At 40.1% G+C, this 24,416-nt stretch overlaps 3 protein-coding genes across 6 annotated transcripts in view; 2 read left to right on the forward strand and 1 right to left on the reverse strand.

Annotated features, from left to right (window-relative positions):
• Positions 1 to 3,298, forward strand: part of CABLES2 (Cdk5 and Abl enzyme substrate 2) — a 44,740-nt gene extending 41,442 nt beyond the window's left edge. For 2 of the 3 annotated variants that reach the window (XM_043985991.1, XM_043985992.1), the window contains one exon: positions 142 to 3,297. In XM_043985991.1, coding sequence (XP_043841926.1) covers positions 142 to 282 — 141 coding nt within the window. In that variant the 3' untranslated portion in view covers positions 283 to 3,297. Of the gene's footprint in view, positions 1 to 141 lie in introns of all 3 variants that reach the window. The other variant, XM_043985990.1, reaches the window with a different exon arrangement.
• Positions 3,299 to 3,774: 476 nt separating this feature from the next.
• On the reverse strand, positions 3,775 to 6,493 carry RPS21 (ribosomal protein S21). Of its 2 annotated transcripts, none has more exons than XM_043985993.1 (6): positions 6,363 to 6,493; positions 6,044 to 6,111; positions 5,831 to 5,894; positions 4,612 to 4,683; positions 3,915 to 3,970; positions 3,775 to 3,830 (listed from the first exon to the last, which is right to left on the reverse strand). In XM_043985993.1, exons 2-6 carry the CDS (start codon positions 6,091 to 6,093, stop codon positions 3,821 to 3,823), a joined length of 252 nt encoding a protein of 83 aa, XP_043841928.1. In that variant the 5' UTR covers positions 6,094 to 6,111; positions 6,363 to 6,493; the 3' UTR covers positions 3,775 to 3,820. The 2 variants fall into 2 exon arrangements, with proteins under 2 accessions (XP_043841928.1, XP_043841929.1); XM_043985994.1 differs by lacking the exon at positions 6,363 to 6,493 and adding an exon at positions 6,310 to 6,352.
• A 5,354-nt stretch (positions 6,494 to 11,847) lies between these two features.
• LAMA5 (laminin subunit alpha 5) overlaps positions 11,848 to 24,416 on the forward strand; it is a 225,312-nt gene continuing 212,743 nt past the window's right edge. Inside the window, exon 1 of the mRNA XM_043980944.1 lies at positions 11,848 to 11,864. Within this exon, the coding sequence (XP_043836879.1) occupies positions 11,848 to 11,864 (17 nt within the window). The remainder of the gene's footprint in view (positions 11,865 to 24,416) is intronic.

Consider the following 24,416-nt stretch of genomic DNA (forward strand, 5'->3'; position numbering starts at 1 on the left):
ATTTAGACATAAAGGCAATTTTTTTGTTTTTGCTTTGTCCCTCAAAAAAGTGACAGCCACAATTAAGCCAAGGGGTGACCATTAAGACAGTTAGAAAAAATGGAGAAAACAATCTAACCTATTCTTTCTTCTTCAATACAGAAGTTAGAAGAACGATTCCGATTCAACCGAAGAGATCTAATTGGATTTGAATTTACAGTGCTTGTGGCTCTGGAACTGGCCCTTTACCTTCCTGAAAACCAAGTTTTACCTCATTATAGACGTCTCACCCAGCAGTCCTAGCCAAAGCTGTGTTCCACCAGTTGGCAGGAAGATTTACAGAATGCTTTGCTGCTGAATGACTTCCACTTCCCACTAATCTTTTCTGTGCCCCTATTACATCAGAACTTTCAGTTAGTTAAAATATATGTTCTCATAGTGGCATAGTTGAGTATTTGTTGGGTGAAAACAGATTTGCTGGCACAGAAAGGATTATTTCCTTTACACACTAAAGCACAAGTAATTCATGCTGTAGTTATCACTGTGGCTGTTCATTCTTCCCTTCAAAGGATATTATGCTTTTGTTCCTTTGAAAGATATTTATCCTTTTTTTACTTTTTAAAAATGAACATTATTTCCATTCCAAAATGTCATACTTCAAATGGTATTTGAAATTTTTCCTGCATTTTTTTACATGAACAAAATGCACACTTTTTTTTTTAATGTGCCTGAAACTGGTCTGGTACCAGAATCTTTTTGTTGCATAAGTTATAAATTCTGAAATTATATAGTGTTTTATCCTTAACCTGCATTTGCCTTGCATTCAGAAAAGAATTCCATGGCTGCATTAGCATAACAATGGGATCTGGATTTGTAGATCTTGAATAATTGGTTCATCAGTGATGAAATTACTAATTTATTTAAGCATTGATACATGAATAAAGGGATAGTTAAGATTTTAAAATGTTAGGAAATATCTCATCATGCAATCAAACTTGATGAAGGTAATTGCAGTCAAGCCACTCAAGAGCTGCAGAAGTATATTGGCCTAAAGAGTGATTTGCTATTTTCTGTAACTTCAGGATGGACCCTGCCATTGTTTTAAGTATCCAAAGTAAAGTACCTTTTTGACTACTTTCTGCATGCAGTTCTCCCAAGTGTTAACAGTTATAGTTTTTGCTATCAAGTTAAGCCAATGAAACAAGATCTGAATTTTTTTAATTGTATTTTTTTACTCAAATTCTGTTCTTCCAAGCATCGTGCCACTGTGATGTTCCACTTGAAACTGGCATGTTGTATATCCAAGTAGGCACTTGTGAGACTTGAGTATGATGCTTATATAATTGTGAAGAGTAAGAAAATGACATCTAACTCAAGTACTAAACAAATGTTTGGATAAAATTTGCAACATTTTGGTCCCGTAGTAGTTACTTGCTGATTCTTGCATTGTTTCTTCTAAGCAATATTGTGATTGAGAAAATTGGTGTTCATTTGGGGTTTTGCAAGAGAAAAAAAAATAACTGGATTTTTTGATTGAGGAATTTACTTAAAACCAACTTTAAATACCATACCTTGCTCTGGAAGAGAATGAGGGATGGTTACTCTTAAAGTACTGTAAACTTCAGTCTTGCCTGTTTTGGCTATATTAAATATTGTACACAGAGTATCAGATTGTGTACAATTTTTAAAGGCATAGTTAAACTTTAATTGCTGCAAATTTCAAATATTTGATGTTGTCTTACACAGTATATACTATAGTGGTATTAACTGTCATAAACTTATCTTTTATGAATTTGTATGCAACATATGATCAGTATTCAGGTCAGTCTTTATCAGATGTCTTTAAAAATTAACTCGCATGATAACATGTAGCTGAGTTCTACACAATTGAAACGCATGCTGATGCGAGATCTGAAACAAGTTTCTTTGTGGGAAAAACTTTAAAACTACTTGTTGCCAGTACTGTCAGGAAATCAAATCCAGGCAGGGCCAGGATACTGGCCAGTCTTTTCAGACCAAACAGTTTAGGCTTCTGAAGTACAGGTTATTATTGGGCATATTACACACATATTGTGATAAATTAATCCAGGTCCCATCAAGCCTGTTTTTGAACAGAACTACAGGACTTGTACTCCTCACCATCCCTACACCAAGTTGTTTTCTCAAACATGTCACTCCACCTATTTTATCGCCAAACTGCCCAAAGATTTTTATTTTCTGATTATGTCATACCATATAACATTTACAGCTAATGAACTAGTTGCTGGGGAAGGCAGGGACGGGGAATGACCAGCATGCTACAGGTATATTTATCATCTTGTCCATCAAAATCATCCTTTGCCTGACACATTACTACCAATATAGCTAACATAGCTTTGGAATGATCTACAGATTAGTATATTATGGAAGCAACAAAGTATGAACTGTGTTATGCTCAAATGCTTTTTATGGGCCAGTGTTTCAGTTTTTTAAAGAGCCAATAACAATCCTATTTCTATAAAAGCACCTTAAACATTTTTTCCCATGAGGTTGTCCCTTTATCCACTTTACTAAGGAGCCAGCCTGAACTTAGGTTATTACCTCAGTTTGGCTGCCCTCTCTAACTAAATTATGTATACCTACTGTGCATTGAGTCTTCTTAAAAACAAGTTATGCCATTTAAATCGTCTCAAAAGGGTACTTATATATGTATAAACACTGTAAAGGGTCCGATTCCCAAATATTTGCTCTATGGTTTACAACATATACTTTAGGTACTTTATATTCTGTATAACCAATAGTGAAACTGTTGGCAAATAGAGTAATTTAATTGTGTGTGTGTATGTATACACGTAGTTTTAAATTTTAGCTGCCAAAATCGTTTTATATAACCTATTTGGCTCAAAAGCCTTGTTATAATAAATGTACCCTTTTTACTAATTTAAAAGTTACCACTGTGTGGTAGCATTGAATTACTGCAACAAAGCCAATATTTAAACCAAAATTAAGCCCTAAAACTTTTCAAGGAAAAAATGTTGAAATGTTTGAGCTGTCTGTGTTTAAGTATTTGGGTTTGTGGCCATAAACATGTAGTGCTGCTTTCTTTCAGCACAACTGCACTAGGTTAATGTAAATTGGTGTAAACTATTTAGTTTTAAATGTCATTGTATCTGAGTTGCTTGTAATTGGTCTGTTTTCAATAGTAAGATAATGAATTTATGAAATTGAGATGCTGTGAAATAAAACTTGCTTTTGATACAATTTATTTTTTTACAGGTGTATGCTTTAAGGTTAAAATGATCATTTGTTTTCTCAGACTTTTTTTGGGGGTGGGGTGGGGCAATGAGGGTTAAGTGACTTGCCCAGGGTCACACAGCTAGTAAGTGTCAAGTGTCTGAGGTCGGATTTGAACTCAGGTCCTCCTGAATCCAGGGCCAGTGCTTTATCTCCACTGTGCCACCTAGCTGCCCTCATTTTCTTTTAAGAACTCTTTCACAAAGTAAAACCCCTCCATACACGAGCTGGTAATCAAGACATCTAATTGTGGGAAGAGTTAAATAAAATCCTTTTTTGTTTTGTTTTTGTGGGGCAATGGGGGTTAAGTGACTTGCCCAGGGTCACACAGCTAGTAAGTGTCAAGTGTCTGAGGCCGGATTTGAACTCAGGTCCTCCTGAATCCAGGGCCAGTGCTTTATCCACTGCGCCACCTAGCTGCCCCTAAATAAAATTCTTAATGATAACATCACTTTTTTTTTTTTAGTGCGGAACTTGGCAAACTATTAAATATATAGTCACAAAATGAAATCAATACACAAAGCCATTTTTCTGATTTATTAAGACATATTCCACAAGGTTTCTTCAATTAGAAATTCCTATGGGGGAACAAGAAGAAAAAATTATCAAAAACAATAAAACCTAGAAAAAAACTTATATTCAAGTGTGACAAATCTACTTACTTTGAAACAATACCATCATTTTTTGCCAGCCGGAGAATAGAGTCATCAGATTCTCCCTAAAATAAAGGTTAGTTTGAATTATATTAATATTGAATTAACTATAGGATTTTAAAGTTTTCAGGTGAATAACTGAAAGTTCTTTTCCCAGAAATCTAGTGAGATAACAACCCCATAACAAAGTGGGGACAAGCATTAGAGTGCTTGCTTTACATGAGGTAGGCAGTTAGTATCCTTTAGGAAAAAAGAGCAGAGCAAATAGCTTTGTGCTTTTTCAGGTTAACAATGACAAGATTTAATCCTGTCTAATGTCTCCTAATCCAAACCATACCTAACTTGGAATCTTTATAACTTTTCTCCAACTTGTAAATCAATGTGCTTAAGCATTTCCCCAGCAGCTTATTCTACTTCTGGACAACTCAAATTGTTAAGCAAATTTTTCTTTACATCAAGCTACAATATGCTTTTATAATTTCTTTGTTTAATCCCTTCAAGTAGTTTAAAACAGCTATCAGGTACTCCATCTTAAGTCTTTTTCTTCAATCAAGAAGGCAAAACTAGAGACAACTAACTGAAAATTTTTGATAGAGGGCCTGTAGAGACCTGTGATCCCACCAGTCATATCCAAATTACAATTCTCAATCCTTATTTTCTCAATATGTGTTCTCAAATTTGTCACATACTTAAGAGAAAAACTCACCATTCTACGAATTGCTCCACAAATTGCATAAGTTTTAAATTGGCCATTGAATCTGCCTGTGACCTTGTCAACCTAAAAGAAAATAATTATGGTTCACTTTTCAATTCAGATTTCTATTTTTATAAGATATCTATAGAAAAAACACCATATCATTTGGGGAAAGTACACCTAAACATTTGCATGCAGGATTTGTTGCAGTATATTTTGAATTTCTAAGTAAATTTAGTCTCAGGATATCATTGCTTGACAAGAAAAGGCAATTATTCAGCATTCTACTAGGTAAAGAAACAAATTTCCAACCACCCCTATTCTTCAATAACCCCAACTCCCCTCACCCCAAAAAGACAAAAGACATTCAATTTCAGAGTAAAGAGTAAAACTATCATTTCCATGTCTAGTCTTTAAAGCAACAAAAACTCTCACATTACCACTTCAGTTGAAATATCTTTTCGGAGCTTTATTCAACATCTTATGGAGGCTGAATCTTCATATTATCATTCAAGCTTTTGCTAATTGGCCCATCACCGATTTTCCTGGTTTTTGTTTTGTTTGTTTTTTTAGGCTACAAGCAGGTCTCATCCCAGTGTACCTTTACTACCCTAGAGCCACTCATTCCCAACGTACAGTAAGAACTTCCAAATTTTCTGGCTTTTAAACCATCAATCTAAGATCTAGTTCCTAACGTATCAAAAGATTAAAGACTGGGGGGCAGCTAGGTGGAACAGTAGATAAAGCACCAGCCCTGGATTCAGGAGGACCTGAGGTTCAAATCCGGCCTCGGACACTTGACACTTAACTAGCTGTGTGACCCTGGGCAAGTCACTTAATCCTCATTGCCCCGCAAAAAACCAAAAAAATTAAAAGACTGCAAACTTCAGGACCAATATCAAGCAGACCTGACTTCCAGTTCTGTATTGGACACGAACTTACTGTGTCTTTAAACAAAGGCACGATCTCAGGCAAGTCACCCTCTCTTGGCCTCAGTTTCCTGACCGTAAAATGTGGGTACCAGCACCTACTCTGGGACTCCTGGGGTCTATCTATACATGATGGGTTTCGCAAACCTTTTAAGTGCTACACTGAGAACTTGCTAAACATTGCAGACCTCCGTTTGTTCCTCTCTAGGACGAGGATCTACAGTCCCAGGTTCCCCAGCGGGGAGAACTTTGGTCTCATTTGCCAATAACTAAGAACCCAAGCCCGGCCGGCGCTCGCTCACCTCGGCCACGTTCATCTGGATGGACGCGTGGTCCTTGGCCCCGATGATCCTGTTGCTCGCAGAGCTGCGGGGAGAAGGATCCGAGTGAGGAAAGCTCGGCTGGAGACGATGAGGGAAGGGGAAAGGTTGGGGTGCGTATGGGTGAGGGGGCAAAGTCCTCCCTCGGGGCGAGGGCCGGGGGCGGAGGGCGCAGCCCGAGCGCCCCATGCTCACCATTTCCGCGGCACGTACAGGTCCACGAACTCGCCAGCGTCGTTCTGCATGTCGGCAGCTGAGGGAACCTGCGGAAGACAAAGGTCGCCGCTGGGAGTGAAAAGAGACCCAGTCTCGAGGCCGCCCGCCCTCCTCCTTCCTTCTCAGACGGACCACGAGGACCGTTTCCTACCCTCCCCGACACCGGCCGGTCGGCCAGGGAGCTTGGCCGGCGGCTTAACCCCACTCCTGGACACTGGGTGCCGGCCCTGGAAGCCAGAAATTACCGCGGAGGGGAATGAGGGGCTAGATGGTTCTTGGGGCAGCAGAGAGAACTCACCGAGTGCAAACTCGAAAGCGGCGGAAGAGAAAAAGGAGGTGGCACTTCTCCAAGCTCGGCTAAGAGGAGGTGGAGGCGGGACTTCCGGAAGTACTTCCGGGGCACGGCGCGGCTCAGCGGCCGGGTACTGAGTCTGCGCCCCTTCCTCTTTCCCCTCCCACCTTCACTTCCTTGAGCTAGTGCAAGAGCGTTCTTTTCTTCCTTCTCTGACCACAGGAATAATACAAATCGTTCTGGACGTCACTTGTGTCTCCTGCTGAATTACTGTCCATACCCTCTAAGTGGCGTATATCCGATGATCTTCCTCATCACCTCCCATTTGGTCCTCTGTGTAACTGGGTGATACATCCCCGGAGGGCATTCTCACCCCCGCTATTAAGCCCTTAGCTCCCCCCATCTTCTGTGAGTGGTATCTCCTTCAACGGAACCACACGTGAACAGACACACCCATACATAACCGCGTAGTGCTTCTCACTGGTTTTCACCCCTCCCGCCTTCACCCTCCTACATCCTGTAGCCGTGAAGGCCACATACCCAAACTGTTCCTGTATCCTATGGCTCCTGAGTAGTACGTTCCAATGGACAATGGGCTTTACCCCTTCTGTCCACACCCCACCTCCATTGCAGGCAGTGAAAGATGTTCACCCCATAAAAGTGTTGTCATAGGGGCAGCTAGGTGGAGCAGTGGATGAAGCACCCACCGGCCCTGGATTCAGGAGGACCTGAGTTCAAATATGGCCTCGCACACTTGATACATATTAGCTGTGTGACCCTGGGCAAGTCACTTAACCCCCATTGCCCCACAAAAACAAACAAATGTGACCCCAAACACTTTACACTTACTAGCTGTGTGACCCTGGATAAGTCACTTAATCCACATTGCCCTGCAAAAAAAGAAAGTGTTATCATAAACCATGTCTCCTGATAACTACATCTGTCCCCAGTGGACTCCTCCCTATAGTCTCTGGATGGCAAATCCTCTATAGGTTTATTCATTCACCAGCTACTTTGAATGGCACAAGAAGCATGGTACCCTGGGGAAGAACGCTGATGCTAGGAGAAGACCTGAGTTTGAATACAGACTTTACTACTTATTGACTGGGTGACCTTGAAGTAGACTCACCTCTCTGTGTCTCCAAAAGTCATAAATTTAAAGCTGGAAAATTTCTTTAAAGATATCAAGTCCAACCTCTTCTTTTTACAATTATGGAAACTGAGGCCCAAGAAAGTTACAACTTGGCTAAAGTCAATAAATCACACATTTATTAAATACTTATGTGCCAGGCACTTGTACTAATTCTAGTTCTAGTCACTGAAGTCCTTTCTTGAACTAAACTGCCAAGCATCCAAACTCTTCTGCAGAGACTACAAACTCCAGTGGGCTGGCCACGTTGTTTAAATGCCAACAGTCCATTTGCTTAAAAGACTATTCTATGAAGAATGCACACAAGGCATGCACTCACCTGGAAGTCAGAAGAAGGGATACAAGGACACTCTTAAGGTCTCTCTGAAGAACTTTGGGATTGATTGTGAGCCATGAAAGACAGTGGCACAGGAACCCCCAGAATGGCATGCCTGCACCAAAGAAGGCACTATATGAGCAAAACAGCATTGCAGTGGCTCAAAAAAAAAAAATGAGATGTGCAAATTTGGAGACATCTCCACTCCAAATGTTCCTATGGACTATTTGTGTCCAACCTGTGGTAAAGCCTTCCAAGCCTGTATTGGTCTGAACAGCCACAGTCAGACACACTGTATCTTGTTGGCAACAGAGTGATGTCATTTTGGTCCTCCTCAGAAATGAAGGATAACAACCAACCAACTAAATATTTGATCAATTTGTTTGATTATCTCTTGTTAAAGCCTAGGGCTTGGGATAAGATTTCACCCTAACTTTGTCTGTTTGTTTATTCTGATTGGTTTTACCAAATTTATCATTTTTAATGGAGTTGGGCAAGATGACCTATAAGGCTTTTCCTGTTCTAAATTGCATGAGCCCCTCCTTTTTGTTCCCTAATATACATCTCCACAGGTTCTCTGGTTCATCCTCTCTCCTCTTTTTCTCTCCCTACAAGGCAGACTAAATTGTGGGATCTTCCTGATGTCTTCCTGTTCTTGTCTCTACTATGGCCATCCAATCATCTCTATTCCTCCAGAGCTTCTTATACTTTTTTCACTCTCAATCCCTTTTTTTTTTTTGTGAGGCAATTGGAGTTAAGTAATTTGCCCAGGGTCACACAGCTAGTAAGTGTTAAGTGTCTGAGGCCGAATTTGAACTCAGGTCCTCCTGACTCCAGGGCCGTTGCTCTATCACCTGTGCCACCTAGCTGCCCCTTCTCAATCCCTTTTTGCCAGAGAAATTTTTGCACCACCCTGAGTATATAGGTATATAATAAAGCTTCTTAACCTTTTACTGTTGCCAAATTTTTGTCAACCCCCACATTCAGTTATGTGACCCTATATGGGGTCATGACCCACAGTTTAAGAAACTAAGTACTAGACTATAGGCTCTTTGAACCCACATACTACATTGTTCTTCATCTTTGAATCTCTAAGTCATATCTAACAAGTCACCAGTTCTTGTTCTCAAGGAATGGCAAAGGGAACGAGCAAACAAATATTTATTAAGCACCTACTATGTGCTAGGCACCATGCTAAGCACTAGAGAGAAAAAAGCAAAAAATAGACACTGTTCCATGGAACCATATACATGTTGTTATTGGTGTTGTTTTTGGTTTGGTTTTTTTTGGGGGGGGGGGGATGAGGGTTAAGTGACTTGCCCAGGGTCACACAGCTAGTAAGTGTCAAGTCAGATTTGAACTCAGGTTCTCTTGAATCCAGGGGTGGTGCTTTATCTACTATACCACCTAGCTGCCCCCTATTGGTGTTGTTTAATCTATTAGACATGTTCAGCTCTTCATAAACTCATTTTGGGATTTTCTTGGCAAGGATACTGGAGTGGTTTGCCATTTCCTTCTCCAGCTCATTTTACACATGAGGAAACTAAGGTGTACAGGGTAAGTGACTTGCTTGGGGTCACACAGCTGGTAAGTGTCTGAGACTGGATTTGAACTCAGGTCCTCGACTCCAGGACTGGCTCTCTATCCAGTATACCACCTAGATGCCCCACTATATATATAGTAAGTGCTTCATAAATGTTCACTGAATTTAAATTTGATTTGAAAAAAAATATGTATTGAGTAATACTTAATGAATATTTGTTCCTCAACTTGTATGACCTCAGTCAAGACACTTAACCTCCCTGGGCCTCAGTTTGTTCATCTATAAGATGAAATTGGAGTAGATGGTCCCCAAAGCCCCTTCTGGCTCAAGACCTGTGATCCTGTGATCTCTGGCCTGGACTATTTAATATATGACTCCTAATCTGTCTACCTGTCTAAAGTCTCTTCCTCCCTCTGTAACGATTGGAATGACGCCACCTGCTGGAGACTTACTGTAGGAAAGCTCCACCATGAGGAGAAGGCCTCTGAGGGTAAGGCCATGCGGCTTTTCTTTGGCATCAGGAAGTGACATTTGCTTGTAGGTACTGTCTATCAAGGCTACCAGCTAATCAACTTGAGGAGCCTCCCATTTCTGGGAGGAGGACACGAAGGAGGAAGTGGACACTGGTGGAAGGGTTCTATCTCTCTTTTGGTTCCTGACCTCGCCATGGTGGGTTGGATGATAAGGTCTCTTAGAAATAGTTAGATCTTTACCTTTCTCTCTGATCCTAATGTTCTGTTATAAATACTTAAACACTTAAATACTCTTGCTAAAGCTTATAATTTATTGGCAACCACTCATCAGATTTTAGATGGTATAGCTAGAATTTTAGCCCCTTACACCTCAAATCCATCCCCCATATGGTTATCACAATAACATTTCCATGTCCCTTCCTGCTCAAAAACCTGCAATGGCTCCCTATTGTCTCTAGGATAAGTACAAACTTATCATTCTAGGCTTTCTATAATTTGACTCCAATCTACCTTTCCAGTCATATTTCACATCACTCCTTTTCACATGTTCTACATTCTGGAGCGGCTAGGTGGCACAGTGGATAAAGCACCGTCCCTGGATTCAGGAGTACCTGAGTTCAAATCCGGCCTCAGACACTTGACACTTACTAGCTGTGTGACCCTGGGCAAGTCACTTAACCCCCATTGCCCCGCCAAAAAAAAACCCCAAAAAACAAAAAAACCAAAAACATGTTCTACATTCCAATCAAATTAAACAACTGGCTACTCCCCTAAACTTGAAATGACACATCCCACCCCAATGTAGTCACATGAGCTGTGTTCCCTGTCTGTAAAATGCACCCCTTTCTCTCTACCACCTTTCAGGGAATTGCCTAAAGTACTATATGGAGACACAGGGGATTCACCAGCCAGTTTAGACTTATAAGTGTGTATATGTCTATGTGTATGGATGTGTGTATATATGTGTGCATGTATATGTGTGTTGTATATATGTATATATATCTACATATGTGTCTATGTGTATATATGTATATTGTGGGGGGGGGATACACAAAAGATGTAAGCAGGGGCAGCTAAAGAAGGTTGACTACAGAGCTTGACCAATAGGCCATTAAAAATTGTGTCTACAAAGATCAAACCACGGTGAAGCTAACGAGCAAAGGTGAGAACAGTAAAAAGGGTTTTTTGGGGGGTTTTCTAAGCTCTATTAGGGAAAAAAGGAAGATCAAAATGGAAGGCAGTATGGTTGAGTGAAAAGGGGACTCCATTTGGAGGCAGAAGACCTGCTTTAAAATCCCAGCTCTGCTATTTAATACCTTTATTTTGCTTTGTTTTGTTTTTTGCAGGGCAATGAGGGTTAAGTGACTTGCCCAGGATCATACAGCTAGTAAGTGTCAAGTGTCTGAGGCCGGATTTGAACTCAGGTTCTCCCGAATCCAGGGCTGGTGCTTTATCCACTGTGCTACCTAGCTGCCCCTATTTAATACCTTTATGACCCTGAGAAAGTCATTTGATGACTCTGGGCCTCAGTTTCCTCATCTACAAAATGAGGGCTTTTGACTAGATAGCCTCTGAGGTCCTTCCAACTCTTAATCTATGGTCCTAGGAGATCAGCCCACTGCTCCAGGACAATGATACCCAGTGACAGAGAAAGATGATCTAATGTACACATAATAGGAATATAAAATATATTAAATATAAATGTAATATGAAGATAAAATATAAAATCCTCTGTTTGGCTTTTAAAGCCCTTCATGTTTGGCTGCTTCCTACCGTTATGGTCTTTATGCTTTATTCTCTTCCTCATACATTAGGGGTCAGTGGTGATTGCTTCCTTGCCATTCCTGGCTCCAGCTACTCTATCACATGACTGCATTTTCCCTTGGCTGACTCTCATGCCTGGAATGCTCTTCCTCTTCATCTCCCCCTCCTGGCTTCTTTGCTACCTTCAGGTTTTAGCTAAAATCCTATCTTCTAAAAGCTTTTCTGACCTAATGCTAGTGTCCAGCATGAATGGATATGAGAGGTGAGGGAGAGGGAAGCCTCGGGGATGAATCTGATACTGCACACCTGCTTGTTTGGAAGGACAGTAGTGCCCTCAACAGAAACTGGGAAGTTAGAAAGAGGGAACCATTTAGTGAGGAGAGATAATGGGTTGTTTTGGACACATTGAGTTTGAAATGCCATCCAGCTGGAGATGTACAATAGGCAGTTAAGTGATGCAAGAGTGGAGTTCTAGAGAGATATGGGGTGGATATATAAATGTAGGAGTCATGTGCACAGAGATGTTAACTGAATCCATGGGAGCTTATCAGGTTACTGAAAAATAAAGTATATATAGAGAGGAATTTAGGACAGAGCCCTAGGGTACACTCCCATAGGGGTGGAGAGATGAGGGTAATAAATCCAGCAAAGAATTAGCAACCTGACAGGTAGAATTGGAATAATAATACTACCTGCCTTATATTTGATCCTTTGAAAGGATCAAATGAGATAAAAATACATTAACCATTTTATAATTCTTAAAGCATATACATGGAAGCTATTTCTATTATGGCTATTTTTCATTATAACTTTCTCTAGCATCTATAGTGAGATGTTTTTATGAAGAATAACTTAAAACCCTGCTTATAGTGGCATGAGGGGGGGGTGTATTAAAATATATCACTGACTAAATTTGCTAACTTTGATAGGCAGCTAGGTGAAACAATGTATAGAGTGCTGGGTCTAGAAGACCTGAGTTCAAAAGCTACCTAGAACACTTACTGAGTTATGTAACCCTGGGCAAGTCACTTAATCTCTGTTTGCCTCAATTTCCTTTTCTGCAAATACTCCTAATAATAGCACCTATCTCTTAGGGTTAGAGCAGCTAGATAGCACGGTGAGTCAGGAAGACTCATCTTCCTAAGTTCAAATCTGGCCTCCAACACTTACTAGCTGTATGACCTTGGACAAGTCACTTCACCCTGTTTGCCTCAGTTTCCTCATCTGCTAATTGAGCTGGAGAAGGAAATGGCAAACCCTTCCAGTATCTTTACCAAGAACACCTGGAATGAGGTCACGCAGAGTTAGACACAACTGAACAACAACTCTCTCAGAGTTGTTATGAGGATCAAGTGAGGTAATATTTGTAAAGAGTTTTGAAAACCTCAAAGCACTAAATAAATACTAGCTACTATCATGATTCATTCTCTAGTCCCTTTGAACCCATTACAGTATGAAGGCCTTGGATTGGAAGCATCTGAATGACTCCTCCCCATGTCAGTGTGAGTAGCCTACTCATACTTTGATGACAGGACACAGTTCTCAATAATCAGAGCTACCTTTAAGATGATTTGCTAAAAGGTCTGGAAAGACATGTATGAAATGATCTATTGTGAAGTGAGCAGAACCAAGAGAACATTGTACACAGAGACAGCAATATTGTTTGATGAAGAACTGGGAATGACTTGACCATTTTCAACAATACAATGATCCAAGACAATCCCAAAGGACTATTGATGAAACATACTATCCACCTTCAAAGAAAGAACTGATATTTATGGAACAGACTGAAGCATGCTGTTTTTAATTTTCTTTCATTTTTTCTTTTAATCGTTTGCTTGTACAAAATGACAAATATGGTAACGTTTTACATAATCATACATGTATAACCCATATCTGATTGTTTGCCACCATTCAGGGAAGAGCAAGGGGAGGGAGGGAAAGAAAGAGGGATAAAAATTGGAACCTAAAACTATAAATAAAAAAGTTTATTATTGAAAAACATTTTTTTTTAAAAAGATGATTTGCTGGCTAGAATTCAGGAGGATGGACTCTTGTCTGAAGATTTTTGTATTCTTTTACAATACAATACCCTATGAAGTATCACATACAAACAAATCTTAGGACCTCCACAATGTATGTGCATTTATTTATAATGTATATACATGTGCCACTCTACTAATGTATTATGTACATAAGGAGGGGAGATTTGGTTCTCACTACTACCACCACCCTAATTAATATAGTCACAGAAAGTAAAAAGTAAAAGGCAGCTGAGTTAACAAGGGGTTAACAACCAGATTCCCTTTATAAAGAGTGAGTGTAGGGGCAGCTAGGTGGTACAGTGGATAGAGCACTGGCCCTAGATTCGGGAGTACCTGAGTTCAAATCTGGCTTCAGACACTTAACACTTACTAGCTGTGTGACCCTGAGCAAGTCACTTAACCCCAACTGCATCACTAAACAAACAAACAAACAAAAAAAAGAGTGAGTGCCTTTATTTGATGGAATTATAGGGAGGAAGCTCACTGGAAGAGCAAAAATTAGCCATGCCATTCTAGGGCTTTAAAAAGCTAAATCCTGAGGGGGCAGCTAGGTGGCGCAGTGGATAAAGCACCGGCCCTGGATTCAGGAGTACCTGAGTTCAAATCCGACCTCAGACACTTTGACCCTTACTAGCTGTGTGACCCTGGGCAAGTCACTTAACCCCCATTGCCCCGCCAAAAAAAAAAAAAAAAAAAGCTAAATCCTGGAAAAATTTAGGCAGTTCAGGTGAGTGAGTGTAACCCAGGAGCCAGAAGTAGTAGAGGAACCTGGACTCTGAAAAGGAATTGCTCTTGAGAGAAGACAAAGTTTTCTTCTCTCCTCTTCTTTCTTGTCTCCTCCACTATCCTCTTCTCCCCTTTGAATTACTCAACTGGTAGGAGATGTGGCATCTACCAAGGATAAAACACTCCCTTCCAACAGATATAGCTACAGAAAGGAAGTGACTAGAGGGAGGAAGCAAATTTTAGGAATGGAAATTCTGGCAGCAAAGAAGGGAGTCACATGTGGACTCAAGAGAGTTAGCCCTGGGAAAGTAGAGAGTTGAGATGGAGAAGACTCCCAGAAGAAAGAAAGGCCTTCTAGGCCCTGAAGAGCTATGAATTGTGAGTTACCTTAGCCATGTGTTCCCTACATGTGCACTTTACTACCAGTGTACTCTAAATTTCTGCCCACTCTGTAAACAAATTCTGTGTGTTTTGGTGGGAAAGTATTCTCTAGTTTTATAGAGATAATGTAAAAACAGCTACCTTTAACCTCCTAAACTAACTTAATAAATGCCTTTTCTAAGAGTTAATTGCACCTCCTGTCTGATGGTTTATGGTAATCACACTAGTGGGGGATTTATTTTCTATATTTATTATTTATATATTTTTAACATTCCTAAAAAAAAAATTTGAGTTCCAAATCCTCTCCCTCCCTCCAGTCCCTCCTCCACCCATTGAGAAGGGAAACAACATATTATGATACATATTAAATTATGCAAACATATTTCCATATTAGCCATATTGGGGAAAAAAGAAAGTGAAAAAATAATATTTCAATTTGCATTCAAACTTCATCAGTTCTTGGAGGCAGCTAGGTGGAGCAGCAGATAAAGCACCAGCCCTGAATTCAAGAGGACCTGAGTTCAACTCCTGCCTCAGATACTTGACACTAGCTATGTGACCCTGCTCAAATCACTTAAGCCTCATCTCCCCCCCCCTGCCCCATCCCCTCCCAAAAAAACAAAAAACAAAAAAAAAACAAAAAAACTTCATCAGTTATCTCTCTGGAGGTGGATAGCATTGTTCTTCATGAGTTCTTCAGAATTGTCTTAGATCATTGTACTGATGAGAGTAACTAAATTTTTCACAGTTGTTATTACAATACTGCTTTTACTCTGTAGGGGATTCTGCTCACTATCCAGGGGTTTAAAGCTATCCACACCAAACCCATCCCAGCATGTACTAGAGTAGCAGCTGCCCTCTGGGAACCCAAACTGACAAGACTAATGCCAAATTTAGGGGGCAGTTAGGAAGAGATGTTAATATACATTATAAAACAAACAAAATAGAAGTGAAAAAAAGGATAAGATAAAGATGAGGTCAAAAGCATTTTGCTTTTTGTTTCACTTATTTTTTATTTACTTATTTATTTTTGGTGAGGCAATTGGGGTTAAGTGACTTGCCTAGGGTCACACAGCTAGTTAAGTGTTAAGTGTCTAAAGCTGGATTTGAACTCAGGTCCTCCTGCCTCCAGGGTCGGTGCTCTATATACTGCGCCACCCAGCTGCCCCTTTTTTTTTTTTACTTATTAATAATACCAAAACCTTTTTGGTACTAAAGTATTATTACCAAGTAGGTTTTGTTTTTTGTTTTTTGGGGGTTTTTTTGCAGGGCAATGAGGGTTAAGGGACTTGCCCCAGGTCACACAGCTAGTAAGTGTCAAGTGTCTGAGGTCACATTTGAACTCAAGTCCTCCTGAATCCAGGGCTGGTGCTTTATCCACTGTGCCACCTAGCTGCCCTAAAGTATTGTTACCTATAATATTCTTAGTGAGAATAATATGACTGAATAAGTTTCATTGTTTTTTTCTAAATCCCTTGTATGTCCTATGAGATAGAAAGACTTTGAAATAATAATTGCTTGTCAGTAATTAATTATTCATTTAATTTGACCAGTGTTGCTAGCCAACCAAATGAATTCCTTTTTCAAGACGTTCTTATTGAAAGATACATAATACAAAAATCAGATAATAGGTCATAACAGCCAGTGAACATACCAGCTCATCAGCAGGAGCTGTGTTTCTCTGTGCAAAGCCATTCACCATACATAATGCAAAAACAGCAAGTAAAGGTAAATTGTCGCTGATTTCAACTCAGCAGAAGATTTTCAGTATAAATCCATTCTTTTTCTATGTGGTTCTACTGAATGGATGATAAATCTTAATTTCCTATTCATGTTTTAATGTTTTTGTTGTTTTTGTATGAGCACGAAGAACAGGAAGGAGGCCAATTTGCCAGTACCATGAAATGAAGGAAGGGAAATAATGTATAATAAGGCTGGAAAGGGAGATTGGAGTCAGGTTGCCACCGGTATTAAATGGCACACAAAGGAGTTTATACTTCATCCTAGAATTAATAAGGCACAAATGAGGTTTACTGTATAGAAGGGGGGATGTGATCATATCTTCACTTTATTTTTTTATTTTTTGGTGAGGCAATTGGGGTTAAGTGACTTGCCCAGGGTCACACAGCTAGTAAGTGTCAAGTATCTGAGGCTGGATTTGAACTCAGGTCCTTCTGAATCCAGGGCTGGTGCTCTATCCACTGTGCCACCTAGCTGCACCCCCCCCCCATATCTTCACTTTAGAAAAATCACTTTGGCAGCTTCATGGCAGATGGATTGAAGTGGGGAAAGACAAGGCAAGAATACCAATCAAGAAGTCATTGCAAGTCTGAGAGAGAGGCAATGACCTTAAATAGGGTGTAGCTATGTGAAGGGAGATAAGGGACAGATAGAAATGATGAGATTTGACAATTGCTGTGAATATGTGTAAAAGTGAGGAATTACCCCACTTGTTTACTTGCCCCCACCACCAGGTTATCAGTTGGGAATCCATTTAGTCAACCAGCCTTAAGTAGTTTTTTAGAAATGGGTACATTTACAAAAGTGGCACATTAACAACGGTTGGTACCAAACATCCCTGTCTCAAGTCTGTGATACAAATAGTCGAAGAGAAATTTGGCTCAAGTTTAAGAGAACACAGGCGGTAAAGGGGTAACTCACAGATCCTGGCATCTGGAACTCCTTTTCTCCTATTTGCAGGGTACTCAAGACGCTCCCCCTTAAGTATTGTAAATCTGCATCCTTGACTCACAGTTTGCAGACACTGCTATCACTTGATCTGGAGACGTTACTAGGACACAGATGGAATGATGAGAAGTCTAAAATCTTCTAGACCCTATGAAGCTTGAAAGATCTTCCTCTGGCCAAAGATGGGAATAAGGGAAGGAGGAAACCTGGCCCAGACTCAAGATGAGGTTTCTTCCCCTTCACTGACCCCACTCAGGTGATTTCTTTTCAGATGGGTTCAGCTAGAATTCCAAGTTCCTTCTAATTTCTGGAATGAATCACTTCTCAATTCACTTGATAATTTATAGAAGATCTCTTTGGCATGGCCAAGTTTTCTTGACCCATTCAATCATTATTATTTGTGAAACATCAGTCATTTCAGTTTGAAGTTTCAGCATTTCATTTAGGGCCAACAAGAAGTAACTGATTGACTAAAACATGTTCTTACCTCAGAATTAGGGAATCAAACCTAAAATGGAGTGGGATGGTTTTTAACCCTACCCTTATAGCAATTTAGATGATTAGAAATTTGGTAGTGCCTCCAACCATTCTGTTGTTTTTTTTTTTACTTTTGTTTTGTGGCGCAATGGGGGTTAAATGACTTGCCCAGGGTCACACAGGCCGGATTTGAACTCAGGTCCTCCTGAATCCAGGGCTGGTGCTTTATCCACTGTGCCACCTAGCTGTCCCACCTCCAACCATTCTGGAGATGGAATTTGGAACTACGCCCAAAGGACTATAAAACTGTACATACCCTTTGAACCCAGCAATACCACTTCTAGGTCTATAACCCAAAGACATCATCAAAGATGCCCATAATTTTGGGATGGTTTAACAAGTTGTGGTGTATGACTGTTATGCAATACTATTGTTCTATAAGAAATGATGAACAGGCAAATTTCAGAAAAACCTGGAAAGATTCACATGAACTGATGCTGAGTGAAGTGAGCAGAACCAGGAGAACATTGTACACAGTAACAGCAACACTGTGTGATGATCAACTTAGCTCTTCTCAGAAATACAGTGATCCAAGGCAATTCTAAAAGACTTTTTTTTTTTGGTGAGGCAATTGGGGTTAAGTGAGTTGCCCAGGGTCACACAGCTAGTAAGTGTCAAGTGTCTGAAGCTGGATTTGAACTCAGGTCCTTCTGAATCCAGGGCTGGTGCTCTATCCACTGTGCCACCTAGCTGCACCCCCCCCCCCATATCTTCACTTTAGAAAAATCACTTTGGCAGCTTCATGGCAGATGGATTGAAGTGGGGAAAGACAAGGCAAGAATACCAATCAAGAAGTCATTGCAAGTCTGAGAGAGAGGCAATGACCTTAAATAGGGTGTAGCTATGTGAAGGGAGATAAGGGACAGATAGAAATGATGAGATTTGACAATTGCTGTGAATATGTGTAAAAGTGAGGAATTACCCCACTTGTTTACTTGCCCCCACCACCAGGTTATCAGTTGGGAATCCATTTAGTCAACCAGCCTTAAGTAGTTTTTTAGAAATGGGTACATTTACAAAAGTGGCACATTAACAACGGTTGGTACCAAACATCCCTGTCTCAAGTCTGTGATACAAATAGTCGAAGAGAAATTTGGCTCAAGTTTAAGAGAACACAGGCGGTAAAGGGGTAACTCACAGATCCTGGCATCTGGAACTCCTTTTCTCCTATTTGCAGGGTACTCAAGACGCTCCCCCTTAAGTATTGTAAATCTGCATCCTTGACTCACAGTTTGCAGACACTGCTATCACTTGATCTGGAGACGTTACTAGGACACAGATGGAATGATGAGAAGTCTAAAATCTTCTAGACCCTATGAAGCTTGAAAGATCTTCCTCTGGCCAAAGATGGGAATAAGGGAAGGAGGAAACCTGGCCCAGACTCAAGATGAGGTTTCTTCCCCTTCACTGACCCCACTCAGGTGATTTCTTTTCAGATGGGTTCAGCTAGAATTCCAAGTTCCTTCTAATTTCTGGAATGAATCACTTCTCAATTCACTTGATAATTTATAGAAGATCTCTTTGGCATGGCCAAGTTTTCTTGACCCATTCAATCATTATTATTTGTGAAACATCAGTCATTTCAGTTTGAAGTTTCAGCATTTCATTTAGGGCCAACAAGAAGTAACTGATTGACTAAAACATGTTCTTACCTCAGAATTAGGGAATCAAACCTAAAATGGAGTGGGATGGTTTTTAACCCTACCCTTATAGCAATTTAGATGATTAGAAATTTGGTAGTGCCTCCAACCATTCTGTTGTTTTTTTTTTTACTTTTGTTTTGTGGCGCAATGGGGGTTAAATGACTTGCCCAGGGTCACACAGGCCGGATTTGAACTCAGGTCCTCCTGAATCCAGGGCTGGTGCTTTATCCACTGTGCCACCTAGCTGTCCCACCTCCAACCATTCTGGAGATGGAATTTGGAACTACGCCCAAAGGACTATAAAACTGTACATACCCTTTGAACCCAGCAATACCACTTCTAGGTCTATAACCCAAAGACATCATCAAAGATGCCCATAATTTTGGGATGGTTTAACAAGTTGTGGTGTATGACTGTTATGCAATACTATTGTTCTATAAGAAATGATGAACAGGCAAATTTCAGAAAAACCTGGAAAGATTCACATGAACTGATGCTGAGTGAAGTGAGCAGAACCAGGAGAACATTGTACACAGTAACAGCAACACTGTGTGATGATCAACTTAGCTCTTCTCAGAAATACAGTGATCCAAGGCAATTCTAAAAGACTTTTTTTTTTTGGTGAGGCAATTGGGGTTAAGTGAGTTGCCCAGGGTCACACAGCTAGTAAGTGTCAAGTGTCTGAAGCTGGATTTGAACTCAGGTCCTCCAGAATCCAAGGCCAGTGCTTTATTCACTGTGCCACCTAGCTGTCCCCAATTCCAAAAGACTTATGATGGAAAATGTTCTCCACATCCAGAAAAAGAACTATGGAGTCTGAATGCAAGTCAAAGTATAATATTTTCATTTTATTTGTTGTTGTTATTTTTTCTTTCTTATGTTTTTTCTTTTGTTCTGATACTTCTTTTGCAACTTGACTAATAGGGAAATATTTATAAAATGATTATCTATATATAAAATCTATATCTGATTGCCTGACATCTTGGGGAGGGGGAGGGAAGAGAGATAAGGATAAAAAATTTTAGAACACAAAATCTTTTTTAAAATTTGTATTTAATTTTATTTTTTTAATAATAAACATTTTTATTTATAGTTTTGAGTTCCAAATTTTCTCTCTCCTTCCCTCCCTCCCTTCCCCTTATCTGAGGGGTAAGCAATCAACATGTGTTATACATGAGCAATTATGTAAAACATTACCATATTAGTCATTTTGTACAAAAACATTTCAATAAAAGAAAAACTGAAATTGAAAAATAGCATGCTTCAGTCTGTGTTCAATATTAGTTCTCTCTTTGCAGGTGGATAGTATGTTTCATCAATAGTCCTTTAGGATTAACTTGGATGATTGTATTGTTGAGAATAGTTAAGTCATTCACAGTTCTTCATCAAACAATACTGCTGTCTCTGTGCACAATGTTCTCTTGGTTCTGCTCACTTCACTATTCATCAGTTCACAAGTCTTTCCAAGCCTTTCTGAAATCATCCTGCTTGTCATTTCTTTCTTTTCTTTTCTTTTCTTTTCTTTTCTTTTCTTTTCTTTTCTTTTCTTTTCTTTTCTTTTCTTTTCTTTTCTTTTCTGCAGGGCAATGAGGGTTAAGTGACTTGCCCAGGGTCACACAGCTAGTAAATGTCAAGTGTCTGAGGTCAAATTTGAACTCAGGTCCTCCCGAATCCAGGGTCAGTGCTTTATCCTCTGTGCCACCTAGCAGCCCCCTCTGTTTATCATTTCTTATAGCACAATAATATTCCATCACCATCATATACCACAGCTTGTTTAGCCATTCCACAATTGATGGGCATTCCTTGATTTCCAATTCTTAGCCACCACAAAAAGAGATGCTAGAAATATATGTGTGTGTGTGTGTGTGTGTGTGTGTGTGTGTGTGTATTTGTTTTTTCAGGGCAATGAGGGTTTAGGGACTTTCCCAGGGTCACACAGCTAGTAAGTGTCAAGTGTCAGAGGTCAGATTTGAACTCAGGTCCTCCTGAATCCAGGGCTGGTGCTTTATCCACTGTGCCACCTAGCTGCCCCCACCCCCCACCCCCGCTAGAAATATTTTTGCACAAATAGATCTTTTTCTCAGACACTTGACGCTTACTAGCTGTGTGACCCTGGGAAAGTCACCTAACCCTCATTGACCCGCTCCCTCCCCCCACCAATAGATCTTTTTTCTCTTTTGAGGGATGTTTTTAAAGTATAAATCTAAAAGTGGTATCACACTGCCCTTTGGGCATATAGAACTCAAAATCTTACAAAACTGAATGTTAAATGAGACAATCTAAATAAAACACTATATCAGGGCATCCCAGAAATCTCAGTGCAGGTTTTTTTCTTTGAATAGAATTTTATTTTCCAAAATATATGTAAAAACAAATTTTAACATCAATTTTTAAAAACTTTGTGTTCCAACTTATCTTCCTCCCTCCATTCCCACCCCACACCCACAAGAATTCAAGCAGTTCAAAATAAGTTATACATGAGCAGTCATGGAAAAATTCCCATATTAGCTAGTTGTGAGAGAAAACAGTCAAAAAACCCCAAAACTTCAGATTAAGGAAAAGAAAAAAAAAATTTTTTTTTGGCCGGGCAATGTGGGATTAAGTGACTTGCCCAAGGTCACACAGCTAGTAAGTGTCAAGTGTCTGAGGCTGGATTTGAACTCAGGAACTCCTGCATCCAGGGCCGGTGCTTTATCCACTGCGCCACCTAGCCGCCCCAAAAAAATGTTTTTAATGTGTTTCCATCTGTTTTCAGATACTATCAGTTCTTAATCTGCACATGGGCTGCAATATTCATAAGTCCCTCAGGGTTATATTGGATCATTGCCTTGCTAAAAATAACCACATGCTTCCCAGCAGATCATCCCCCACTATTGCTGTTATTTTGTATACAGTACATTTCACTCTGCTTCAGTTCATGTAGGTCTTTCCAGGTTTTTCTGATAGTATCCTGTTCATCAAAACCTGTATATAGTACCTTAAGCTTGACAGGGAATTTTCTTCATAATAGCCCAGTAAAGTAGATACCATACGTTTTGCCATTATAATCAATCATCATAACTATTTCCCTCCATCCCACTCCCTTCCCATGACATTTACTCTATCTTCTTTTTACCTATTTCTCCTAAAAAGTGTTTTACTTCTGACTATCCTCTCCCCCACTCTGCATTCCCTTTTTTCACCCTTCCTTCCTTATCTTCCTCCCCTCCTACTTTTCTGCAGGGTTAAATAGATTACTCCTCCCAATTGGGTATGAATGCTATTCCCTCCATGAGCCCACTCTGATGAGATCAAGGTCCTGAGATAATTCTGTGTTCTAAATTTTTCTTCCTCCCTCCCTCCTCAACCCTCCCTATGAGATCAAGCAATTCAATATGTCATACTTGTGCAGTAATGCAGAACATCTTCATCTTCCTTGAAAGTGTTTTGCTTTTTACTGCTCTCTCCCCCAATATGCCCTTCCCTCCTTCCCTTCTCCCCACCCCCTTCCCTCCCTCCCCTCCCTCAGGGCAAAAATATATTACTATACCTACTTGAGTATGTATGTTAGTCCTTCTTTGATCCAATTCTGATGATATTAAGGTTCACTCAGTCCCCAACTCCTTCCCCCTCTTCTCCTCCCCTCCATAAGCTTTTTTCTTGTTTCCTTCATGTGAACTACCTCTCCCCAAACCATCTCTCCCATTCTCCCTCCCCTAGTCTATTTCTCCTACACCTCAACCCTATTTTAAAGATGTCATCATGGGTTAGTTAGGTGGCACAGTGGACAAAGCACCAGCCCTGGACCCAGGAGGCCCCAAGCCCAAATCCAGCCCCAGACACAAGACACCCCATCCTGTCTGCCCCACAAAGAATAAATGCTTTACAGATATCATCACTTCATATTCAGTTTAGACCCGTGTCTTCTATGAATTCATTACTGAGATAGTTCTTATGAGCTTGGAGTATTATCTTCCCATGTAGGAATGCAAAACAGTTTGATCTTTTAATATCCCTCATGAAGTCTTTTTCCTGTTTACCTTTTTATGCTTCTCCAGGGTCTTGTATTTGAAAGTCAAATTTTCTATTCAGTTCAGGTCTTTTAATCACAAATGCCCGGAAGACCTCTTTCTCATTGAAATCCCATTTTTTCTTCTGAAAGATTATACTCAGTAAGGTAGGCCACAATACAACCTCAGAAGAAGAAGATAATAATAGGATCAAAGTTCCAACATCCAAAGCTTCCAAGAAAAATATGAACTGGTCTGAGGCCATGGAAGCTCTCAAAAGGGACTTTGAAGAGAAAGTAGGAGAAATAGAAAGAAGATGTAGAGAAAGGGAGGAAAGAATGGAAAGAGAAATGAGAGTGATGCAGGAGAGTCATGAGAAAAAAGTCAATGGTTTAAAAAGCCAAATGGAAAAGGAGATTAAAAAACTGTCTGATGAAAATAACTGCCTAAGAATTAGGATTGAATAAATGGAAGCTAGTGACCTTATGAGAAACCAAGACACAGTAAAGCAAATCCAATTGAATGAAAAAATAGAGGGCAATGTGAAATATTGCCTTGGAAAAACAGCTGACTTGGAAAATAGATCTAGGAGAGATAATTTGAAAATTATTGGACTACCTGAAAACCATAACCAAAACAAAAGCTTATACACCATCCTCCAAGAAATTGAGAGGGAAAATTGCCCTGATATTCTAGAAGCAGAAGCTAAAATAGAAATCGAAAGAACCCACCAATCACCTCCTGAAAGAAATCCCAAAAGGAAAACCTCCAGGAATATTATAGCCAAATTCTAGAACTCCCGGGT

Source organism: Dromiciops gliroides, chromosome 2, assembly GCF_019393635.1.
Source record: "Dromiciops gliroides isolate mDroGli1 chromosome 2, mDroGli1.pri, whole genome shotgun sequence".
NCBI lineage: Eukaryota > Metazoa > Chordata > Mammalia > Microbiotheria > Microbiotheriidae > Dromiciops > Dromiciops gliroides.

Coding starts and splice junctions, on each gene's coding strand:
- RPS21 (XM_043985993.1), bottom strand. CDS start 6,093: ATGCAGAACGACGCTGGCGAGTTCGTGGACCTGTACGTGCCGCGGAAA. Junction 5,895..6,043: donor CTGTACGTGCCGCGGAAATG/GTGAGCATGGGG, acceptor TTCTCCCCGCAG/CTCTGCGAGCAACAGGATCA. Junction 4,684..5,830: donor TCCAGATGAACGTGGCCGAG/GTGAGCGAGCGC, acceptor ATTTTCTTTTAG/GTTGACAAGGTCACAGGCAG.